General features: G+C 38.5%; 1 protein-coding gene across 1 annotated transcript in view; it reads right to left on the bottom strand.

Annotated features, from left to right (window-relative positions):
• LOC146003778 (uncharacterized) overlaps positions 1 to 11,604 on the bottom strand; it is a 40,247-nt gene that overhangs the window by 20,073 nt on the left and 8,570 nt on the right. The window contains exons 6-10 of the mRNA XM_083142191.1: positions 10,809 to 11,033; positions 9,509 to 9,626; positions 7,789 to 8,029; positions 6,865 to 7,021; positions 5,731 to 5,862 (exon numbers count right to left, since the gene is read on the bottom strand). Of these exons, the coding sequence (XP_082998317.1) occupies positions 5,731 to 5,862; positions 6,865 to 7,021; positions 7,789 to 8,029; positions 9,509 to 9,626; positions 10,809 to 11,033 (873 nt within the window). The remainder of the gene's footprint in view (positions 1 to 5,730; positions 5,863 to 6,864; positions 7,022 to 7,788; positions 8,030 to 9,508; positions 9,627 to 10,808; positions 11,034 to 11,604) is intronic.

The raw sequence follows: 11,604 nt of genomic DNA on the forward strand, positions 1-11,604 counted from the left end.
ACGTCAAACACAGAAGCGGCCCAGTCAACCCAGAAGTAAATCGGCAGTAGGCGATGATACTCGTTTTCAGGATAATGATGCCCAGACTAAAGCAACATATTGTTCTGTCAAGAACAGAGAAACTTCGCAAGTTCTCCTAGCCACAGCAGTCATAAAAATCAAGAACGCATACGGCGAGTGGCTCCCATGTCGTGCACTTTTGGATGGAGCCTCGCAGAGTAATATTATGACAGAGCATCTTGCTCAGCAGCTACGCATCAAGAAACAAAAATGCCGAATACCTATCCAAGGGATAAATGAAGCTACAGTCCAAGCCTTTCACACCATGGAGACGCAGATTAAATCCAGCATAAGTGGATTCACCATGGATATATCTTGTTCCATCTTGCCAAACATCACAGGTTCGATGCCAGCGCAGAGGCTCGAAACTTCCACATGGGGAATTCCGAGTGACATACATTTAGCAGATCCTAGCTTCCATACACCTGGCAACATTGACCTACTTCTGTCTGCAGATGTGTTCTACACGATTCTCAAGCCAGAAAAACTTTCAAGACCAGGAAACTATCCAGCGTTGCAAAACACTGAATTTGGATGGATTGTAGCCGGAAGGATTCCCAATGCACCATCTACGAACGGACCTTCGAAGTCATTCTTTGTTCGCACAGAAGATACAGTCAATTTCCATTTACAGAGATTTAAGAAATCGCCTGTGAAAAACATTTCCAGGAAACTACATCTCGTGATCGAGAAGGTCGATACACAGTCAAGCTACCCTTGAAGAAGGACAGATCCGTTCTTGGGGATTCTCTGCAAACAGCGATTTCACGATTTAACCAATTAGAAAGAAGACTTGATCGGAACGTGGAATTGAAAAGAGAGTACACAGAATTCATGGTCGAGTACCAACAACTCAAACACATGCAACCAATTGGGACATTGGAAGATGTATCCAGAGACAAGGAGACAAGGTACTACATTCCACATCACTGTGTGATCAAGGAATCAAGCAAAACTACACGTTTAAGAGTGGTTTTTGATGGAAGCTCGCCCACAACTACGGGGGAATTGTTGAACAGTATACAAATGATTGGTCCCACGATACAAGAAGAATTGTTTTCAATCCTGCTCAGATTTCGTAGTCACAAAATCGCACTGACTGCAGACACGGGTAAAATGTATAGGCAAATTAACATGCATTCAGAAGACAGACCACTTCAATGCATCTTATGGAGAGCATCACGTGACGAACCAATTCATTTTTACAGTTTGAACACAGTCACTTATGGATTAACTTCAAGTTCATTCTTGGCCACAAGATGCCTCAAGCAGTTGGCAGAAGATGAATCATCAAATTTCACAGTAGCCACTCATGTCTTGACACATGACTTCTACGTTGACGATTTTCTGGGAGGAAATCATTGCATTGAAGGTGCAATAAAGCTGCGTGAAAATCTCACAGAATTACTCCAGAAGGGAGGATTCAATCTACGTAAATGGTGCTCCAATAGCAAGGCAGTGTTGCAATCTATTCCAGAAGAATTGAAGGCAGTACAGGATCTAGTGCAATTCGACACAGAAGGCACAAAAACATTGGGAATTTCATGGCGCCCATCCACGGACGAATTTCTCATGGACAGCAAGGTCTCCACAACAGTGGATGTAGGCTCGTTGAAGATCTTCTCAAAGCGCCAAGTTGCCAGCATAATTGCACAAGTGTTCGATCCAATCGGACTAATATCGCCAGTGGTGATCACATACAAGTCATTCCTGCAGCAGTTATGGCTCCACAATGTAGGATGGGATGATCCGCTTCCTATAGATTTGCAGAAAACATGGCGTCGTCTTCATTCGCAGCTCACATGTATTAACGAAGTAAAAGTACCACGCTTCGTTTTGGCTCCAGGAGACATCCATAAAGTTCAAATTCACGGTTTCTCTGATGCATCAGAGAGAAACTATGGCAGTGTTCTCTTCGTAAGATCAATTGATTCAGAGGGTCACATAAGTGTGAACTTATTGTGTTCAAAGTCCAAGGTGGCTCCGGTGAAGAGAACCACTTTTCCACGTTTGGAATTATGTGCGGCAGTTCTACTAGCCAAACTGGTACACAAAGCATTGCCCATACTGCGTCTATGCATAGACACCATTCACCTATGGACCGACTCAAAAATCGTCCTAGCTTGGCTGGCGTCACCAGCCAGTAAATGGAAACCTTTTGTTGCCAATCGGGTTGCTATGGTACAGGAACTCACACAGGTCAGTGATTGGAAGCACGTTCCGTCAAAAGACAATCCTGCAGATCTGATCTCACGAGGAATCGATGCAAAAACTATCAGATCACTTCAGCTTTGGTGGCACGGACCCACCTGGCTCCAAGAAGAGGAGACACAGTGGCCATCATCCAGTTTAGCATTCCGTCCAGACGACAACACTATTCCAGAGCAGCGTAAGGTAGCAGCTACCACATTGGTCACTCATGTAACAACTGAAGAAGAAATCATATCTAGATATTCAACTTTATCCAAGCTACTGAGAGTAGTGTCACTCTGCAAAAGGTTCATCAGCAATTGCAGAAACTCAAGAGAGAAAAGGAGTGAAGACCTTACCACCTTTGAAATTCAAGGCACCACACTTGCCTGCATCAAGATAACACAACGCGCATTCTTCTCTCAGGAAATCAAAGATTTGTCTGACAAGCAGCAAGTACACAACAAAAGCATTTTGAGGAACCTTCATCCATTTCTCGACAATGAAAAAGTAATTCGTGTCGGAGGAAGATTGGAAAACAGTGAACTGGAATTCCAAAGCAAGCATCAAATTATTCTTCTTCCGAAGAGTCATTTCGCGAAAATTCTGATAGCATCAGAACACAAGAGACTTATGCATGCTGGTCCACAGCTTCTCATATCATCACTTCGTGAGAAATACTGGATACCTCGCATACGACAGGTGGTCAAACAGATCATTCATCAGTGCAACATATGCTATCGTTTGAAGGCTTCAGCCGCCCAGCAGCTGATGGGGCAGTTACCTTCCAGTAGAGTGAGACCCAGCAAGGCATTCCATCACGTAGGCTTTGATTACGGAGGGCCATACCACATCAAGACCGGAGCCGCAAGAAGCAGATCCACAAGAAAATGCTACATTGCAGTTTTCACGTGTCTTGCCACAAGGGCAATTCATCTAGAGATTGTCTCAGACTTGACATCACAAGCCTTCATCGCAGCTCTACTACGCTTCACCGCGAGAAGAGGAAAGTGTGCAAGTATTTTTAGCGACAATGCTACGACGTTCCATGGTGCTAAAAATGAATTGCAGGAATTACGTAAACTCTTTCAATCACAAGAATTCAACAAGGACATCAACAGTTTTGCAGCAGAAGAGAATTTCCAGTGGAAGTATTCTCCACCACGCAGTCCATCATTCGGCGGGATTTTTGAAAGTGCAGTGAAGTCTATGAAATACCATCTTCGCAGAGTAGCAGGAAACGCCGTGCTAACATACGAAGAACTAGTAACTCTGCTATGCCAAATAGAGGCCTGCCTCAACTCCCGTCCTCTTTCCACACTCCCTGATTCTCATGATGAATTCAGCTACATTACCCCTGGTCATTTTCTTATTGGAGGTCCTCTAACCTCATTATTTCCTGAACCAAACATTACAGATCTGGCTGCCAACAGATTATCCAGATGGCAGCGCATACAGCAGTTCCAGCAGCGAGTATGGAGGAAGTGGTCTCAGGACTACCTGCATAGCCTGCAGCAGCGACAGAAATGGACAGCCGTTCAGTCGAATTTGAAGCCTGGCACACCAGTGCTATTAAAGGAGGACAATCTTCCACCACTCTCGTGGAGAGTCGGCGTCATCCAAGAAGTGTTTCCGGGAAGGGATAACCTAGTGCGCGTAGTCACCGTTCGTACTAGAGACGGAGTCTACAAGAGAGCATTAAGCAAAATTGTGCCTTTACCACATTGGGAAGAAGACGCTCCATGAGCTAAAACATTGACAATGTATCCCCTATTGTTAGGTTGGATGTGAACATTCCAACGGGGGGGAGTATGTTGGAGATTTATCTATAAAAGTAACCATGTTTATTCTTTCTTTATATATTTTATATTGCATATAGCTTCAATTGTTTATTTGTGTATTTCAAATGCCTTAAGTAACCTGCACTCCCATTGGCTAATTCAATCTTAGCGCGGTGTCTAGTTGCCGCCATCTTAGCGCGGTAGTTACTTCCAGCCAGTGTGCGTAGAGAGGCCACTCGGGACACAGCCAGAAACCGTCGCGGACAATTATGGATACCGTAAGCCCAACGTGGCTACGTTTCATTAGTGGCGCGTTGTTGTAACCCCAGCTGCAACTTCGTGTAAACAGTTTCCCCTAGACAGGAGTGCATGGGAAGTGTAATCAAGTGTTATGTGCATATACCTTATAATACATAGTTATAGTTATCAGTGTGTGTGCCTGTGTTTTCTTTACAACTACCAAGAGGATCGCGGTGAACTTTGCCCTGTAGTGACACAATCCATACCAGAGAGATGTAAGTGGTACCTACAATTTCACTTACATTTAGATCCTACCGGTTTGGATCATCATTCATTTCTGGTCCTTCACAGCCGGACAGGTTCTACATTCAGTTTTGGTCCTGTACGGTCCGGAACGCAAACAGTATCTAACACTTACAACTAGTTGGAAAAAATTTACAATGATACAACGTTCAACTATCGGTAGTGGTTCAAAGTTGCACAAACTAAATGGTAGTTTAAATTAATAATAACTTTTAGATTTTCCCTATTTTACTGTGCCATCAGCTTCCGAAGGCAGTAAGCTTTCTAGGGAAATGCTATTGCTTATTTTGTACATGACATAACAGGAATTGACCACGAAAAAACTTAAAATTGGTCAATTTTTCCTATTGCCTTCTTATTCTTCCCTGGTCCCCAAAAAACAAAACAGAACTCAATCAAACCTAACTTAACATCTACTAACAAAACTGCATCAATTTGACCAACCCACAAAAAAAAATATTCAATGAATTTGTTTTATCAGCCTAACACATAAATAACTTGCAGATAAATCTTATTACCCAGTTGTTAACTTTTCTATAGTTTTGTTAATGGTGCTAACACATTTCACGATTAGAGTCACGGATATTTCGTTTTTGATAGAAATGTGAAATAACATGAGGTAGTGTTCATTCTTCATGGTTTTGAAAGGCATGTGGTACATTTTCCCACCATGTTTGTCATAAAATTAGGCGAAATGAATGAAAAATGCAAAACAAAACTCATAAAGATGAAATTTAGAGTATATTTATCGACATAACACTTTCTTTCTGTAGTCTGAGTTAGGTTGTAAGTTATGGAAAAATCACAGAAAATTGATTTCTGCTATGAAAATTTGAGAAGAAAAAATTTATTTCTTACACAGGAACAAATTTAACACCGTGATAGCTACATAAACATGCAATGGGAAAGGAAATGTTTATTCCGTGCAGTAAGTAGTGATTTGTAATTTTATTAATCATTTTAATACCATTTTATATACTGCTTTTGATCCTGAAATGTGCCCAGTTTTTTATCTTTTATTTATCATAAAGATGTGGTCCTATCTAGGACACATTTTCGAAATTTTTACTGCTTGTTTCTTTGTATATTTTGATATTTAATGGCATGTGAATCCACTCTTTTGTTAGTACTATCAGTACATATAATTTATACTCACTTGAATTCAAGCTTAACCCTGAGACTATCCCATCCAAAGAATGGTGCTGCGTACGTCACAACCCAACGTGGTACCTTTCCTTCGCAATCGTAATATGGGGTTGTCCAGTGGCCATGGTCCACATTTGCTGCACTGTAATAACATCATCTCTAAGTCAAAAAATACAAAAAACACTAGCAATGATAGAAAAAAATCCGTACAGTTGAACCTGAGTTATACGTATGTCAAGGTGGAGAGAGAATAACATGCCTAACTGAGAATTACTTACAAATCAGATTTTGATACCATGTCATATCATTACTAAAATACTGTAATTGTATCTATTTTGAGGTACAAGTGATATGTAATACAGGTTATTTGTCATCAAGTTGTAAATTAACGAATCTAAAAGTTTAGTTCTTAAATACAGGTTAGAATAGCTTTCTCCAAATCCACATTTCTTCCCTCTTGTTAACGGATGTGTTTCATTGATTTACTACTCAATTTTAAAAACTTGTCTAAAACAGCATTTTTTTTATTGATGACTGCAAAGAGCAAAGCAATGCCTAAATCTTCACTTTTAGTTTTATGTGGATTAGCATCTGCTTCAGATTCAAATTTAACTTTCTGTTCTTCATGGCAGACCAGTAACAACTGACAACATTCATTGAAGGAACCACTGGCCTGGTTTTATTATGGAACACAGGAAACCTCAGCTATCGGCATATTTTTTTTTAACATGTGTACTTTCATATCGCGATTACGAGAGAGAGAGAGAGAGAGAGAGAGAGAGAGAGAGAGAGAGAGACACACACACACTTGTGTTTTTGTAACATGAAATGTATACTTCTGTGACATTGTAGCTTGGTTACGTACATATCAACTGTATTTTATGAAAATTAGTATGCATAACACTGAATTACATATAAATGTATTACATACAAATAAGGTTTAATTAACATATTTTTAAATTATATTTTTCCAGGACCTACAGCAATTTACATATGAAACAGAATTACGAAGAACTGTATCAGACGCATATTCTACTCAAGGACACATTCATACTACATTCTTTCTCAAAATATGCATGAGTTACACAATGTTTTTGTTCTGCTCCAACTGATGATATTTTACCTTCAGAAGCTTTTTACTCACCTATAGAATATTGGGTAGTGTTCATACTTTTTCAAATATTCCCCGGTTTCGTTGAATCTCACTTTCATCTTCAAATAAAATTTCTCCAGGTTATCATAATTTGTCGACCATCTTTGTTTTAAGAACTTGAACCAAGGTTTATTCAGATACAATTCCTCTGTAAATAAAATAAGATAATTTTGGATTCATCAAATAACATGAGTATGAAGAAAAGTAATGGGTTTTAGCAATAGCTGCGAAGAGCAAGATTGTATTTTCAGGACTACTCAATACTAAGACATAGTTGTTTCACAAAATGCAAAACATTTTCTTTTTGGTCAATTAAAATAATCAGTTAGTAATTGTATTTAAAACCTTTGTAGCTGCAACATATTTACACCTTGTGAAATCGAGAGAGCCTCTCCAAAATACAAATATAGTATATAATGGCAAAAAAGGTCAAATTTGTTTCAAAAAAGTTGCTCCCTTCGAAGAACATATGGCAAAAACAACTCAATATGACTATTATGTACTTTGTGCTTATATAAAGGCCTGTCAAGAAATAATTTTTGCTTGCATGCTTCTAACATTTCATGTGACTACACACATGTATTTATCATACTTAAGCCGGCCCCTGTGGTGAAGTGCTTAGCACATCATGCTACGATGCCAGGGGTCCCGGGTTTGAATCCTGGCCTGGGCATGGATGTTTGTGAGTGTCCATTCATCAATTTCATCATATCATCACTCATCCCCATCTTCGCAAATTAGCCAAAAGTGGCACAAAAGGCGAAGTAAAATAAATCAAATCAAATCATCATACTTAAAAATTTAGAAGTGCTGACAATTTCCTGATTACCTATTGTTTGAATATTCCAGACCTTTCTCAGCTCCAGAATGGAATAGTTAGATAACACACACAGGATTAAAAACTTGAGTACATACCTGTTTTATTTAATCTGGCCAGATCTTCCACTTTGAACTTCCTGGTATTGAGTTCAGTCTTGTAAGCCAAAGGTGCGAACAAGGTTCTGTTCGTAAATTTATTCCTCTCCCAGAATGTTCCTGCTGACCAAATTTTCGAATCGCCCATAACAAGAGCCAAGGTCTCTCCGATCATCTGGTCCTCCGACAGGGCCTGGTCAGGTACTCGTTTTCCTGGGAAAACTTCCTTCGGATCATTTACCTGGTGGAAACAAAGGAATAGTTCACAACTAATCCAAGCAGAATTTCAGTTAAAAAGTTCCTGAGTGTTCCCAGCAATGGAAAAATTTGGAAGGTTCATTCAGGTTATTTGAATTTAAAAACTTGAAAGTATAGTCAGGGCTCGAAAAAATCCCTGTCGCCATGGTGACTAAAATTTTCAGCCTGGCGACTGTAATCTTTTGCTGAATATGTACGAAATTTTGAAGATTCTTTATTTGCGTGGGTGAGGTTCAGCCTGAGCCTGTTCTGTCATGGAGAATGGCCAATATTTAAGCACATGTTGCGTGCGTCTGTTGACAAAATTTCGAGCTGCTAGTGTTGCCATTTACGGAGGATATGTCCCGAAAATGTCACTTCTTCACTCAACCCATAAAATCGTCGGTCAAAAATCCATCAAATGCTCCACATGATCAATATTGGTCGTACATGACAGATTGACATGGCATCAGACATCTAATTATGACCCTTTCATAATTTCTTACATATTTTTCACTCAAAAATGCATTTCTGGAAAAATGTTAACACTGCCTTCAGCCAGTTATTAATTTATCTAATTTTCTGTGTGGCGTAAACTGATAATTTTTTTATCGGAATGCAGAAAACCCGGTGTAAATATCTCTTACAGTTTTCAAGATATACATTTTCAAAGTTTGGGTTGCACGACTTTAAAACACCTAACATGCCTTTTAGGTGACCGACCGTCTCTGAAGAAGATTTTCGAGCACTGAGTATAGTGGGTTTGGGTGCATCAGCACTAAGGCTATTTTGCACTCGTCACGTTATACAAGGTCCAGCCCCTTACCATAACTAAAATAGCATATGAAGGGCCAGGGGGAAAAACGATGAATGTCGATTTTTCGCCCATTTTGAGATCGCAACGCCATCTGATAGTTCAGAAGCTGTACTATAAGAATGAGAACGGCCTTGGTTGGGAAACGATGAGAAGTGCCTGAAAAACGCATTATTATTTTGGCATATATTAACGTTCTTATGGAAAGAAATACTTTGTTTTTCATTTCCTGGCAAATTGTCTCGAATAAACATTCATCGTTTTTCCCCCTGGCCCTTCATATGTGTAATGTCATATAACTACAATATTCTGGCTTCGGTTAAAAGCTGAGGCTGTGTAAAGAGGCACACACAAGGACAAAAAACAGGACATCGCACAGAATTATACTGGCCATAGGTCCAGACGCCAGAGCCTCATTAGTGTGCAAAATGCAGTCCAGGGTGTACTATGCAGAACGTCACCCCTTACACCTCATTCAGGTTATACATAGGCATTGTGGTATTTGAAACTATTACCAGTGGGGGAAATTTCAGTAAGTTCTTTCAAAACCTTGCAAAATTATATAAAATATACAAATATCCTCCATCTCGAGGCCAACATTTGCAAGCAGAAGAGGAAATTCCCCCCCTTTCCAGAATCATTTGATAAAACAAAGATAAAAAAGCATACCTGAAGGAAAGAGCTTATGAAGTTAGCCAATCTCACAGCCATTTTAGCTTCATTAATGAACTGTTCATCCATGCCAAAGCCCATGTCTCCATGAAGTATCAGATCTTGTGGACGGTAGCTGAATGTGGAAGCAAGGTTTTTTTTATTTCTTCAAGAAATTATGTATTGTTACATTAAATGTACTGAATTCTATTTTTTCCTGACAATTTTGTTCATTCAATGCGAATATTCTGCAGCATTGTAGAAATTTGAATGTATCTCTCATGAAAAATATCTGGCCATGCTGTACTCAAAATTATTGTTATTCATGCAATCAGTTTATTCTATTACAAATTTTATAATGTAATTTAGCACATTACAATTTCATTATTTAAAAATAACATTTTAAATTACATAATATTGAGAAATTATTTTTTTTTACTACCAGGAACCTAAAAATAGCACTGAAATTAGGAATAATGCGTATATTAGATATTTTAATATACTTACATATTGTTATATATTTCAGTATATTTACACATTTATGTACATATTTCGCATGTTTTGGTAACATAAAAATTAGAGCCTTACTGATGAAAACCATTCATAATGAGGATCAACATTCCATCAAATTACAAGATGATGTTGAAAATCTCGGTGCATAGCATGAAGCAAATAAAGATAAATCTAAGCCATAAGAAATGCAGGGCTGTAACCTTTACCCACTTGAAATTTCCCTTACATTATTATTACGAATTACATAGACACAAATAGACAGAGCAGACTCCGTAACATATATTGGTGTAACGTTCAGCAACTCGTTGCCACAATTCAAATTTATTTGCTTTGGGTCTATTCAGTATGAGTTATGCATATTGTGGCAGATACAGACCACAATTGGAATACTCAATTTCGTGTTGGTTGCTTATATGTCACTTTTGCCATGTCCCTTGCCATAATATTATTTTCTTTGAAAGTGGTTGCCAAAATTTAGATCAGAGTATTTCTAAAGTACTAAACATTATAAATACGGAGAAACTAGTATTCACTTTATCCGCAAAACTGTTTTTTTTTTTTTTTTTTGCAATTGTTATTGTGCAATAGAACACCAAGCAACAGTACAACAAGTTCCAAGGAGGATGGTGGCAGTGGCCACTGAAATTAATAGAACAAAGAAGGGAAAAAAAACAGTTTCACAGAAAAAGTGAGTACTAGTTTCTCCATATTTATCTACTACCGCGTCTCTCATTTCCCAATTATGAATAAATATTATACTTTAAGACATCAGAAGTGACCGACTCTAGACACTGGTGTTACTTACTTTTTACAATTTGTCTTATTGACCCCAAAAATAAATTTCAGGATGGCCTCAATGTTCTTCTTGCTGGTATGGACTGCTTCTGGTCCGTGAGACATGTTCTTGTACTCGGTGAACTTTTCTAAGTACATATCCTTCACGTACCGGGATGCCTTTTCCCACTGAACAGGCATTTTGTGGATCCCTGTTTGGGACAAAAAGTTATACTCAATAAGTAGATAGCTAACACTGCATACAATACAATATGTGCATGTTCAAACTTTAAATTCCTTAAAAACTATAAGAAAAAAACAGTATGGGCACACAGATGATAAAAAATGACAGGCATAAGCAAAGTGAAAGAGAAACATTCATCATTTGGGTATGTCAGCACAATGGATATTTGCACCTGACACGTAATCACAACATAGATTTCTAGAAACTAAAAACTGAATAAATAGCCAAGCAACCAACCTCCACGGCAGAGTGGTTAGCACAGCATGCAAGAATGGCAGGGGTCCATAGTTTAAATCCCAGACTGGCATTCTTTGTGTCACTTCATCAACTTCATCTTATCATCACCCACATCTTCGCAATTAGCCAAAAAGTGAAATAAAATAAAGCAAATCAAGCAACCAAAAAGACACTAAAAATTGGAAAAAAGGCACAATAATAAAAAAACATGCAATAGATACATTAACTTGTAACATTGCGAATAATTTAAAGAATAATAAGCAAAATCTCACACCCAAAATCTAATTGCTCCATGCAATAAACCATCTCTTGTAATAAAAACAGAGCATTGTGTATAATTTCTGTT

This window comes from Lepisma saccharinum, chromosome 20 (genome assembly GCF_977018435.1).
Source record: "Lepisma saccharinum chromosome 20, izLepSacc3.1, whole genome shotgun sequence".
In the NCBI taxonomy this organism is placed as follows: Eukaryota; Metazoa; Arthropoda; class Insecta; order Zygentoma; family Lepismatidae; genus Lepisma; species Lepisma saccharinum.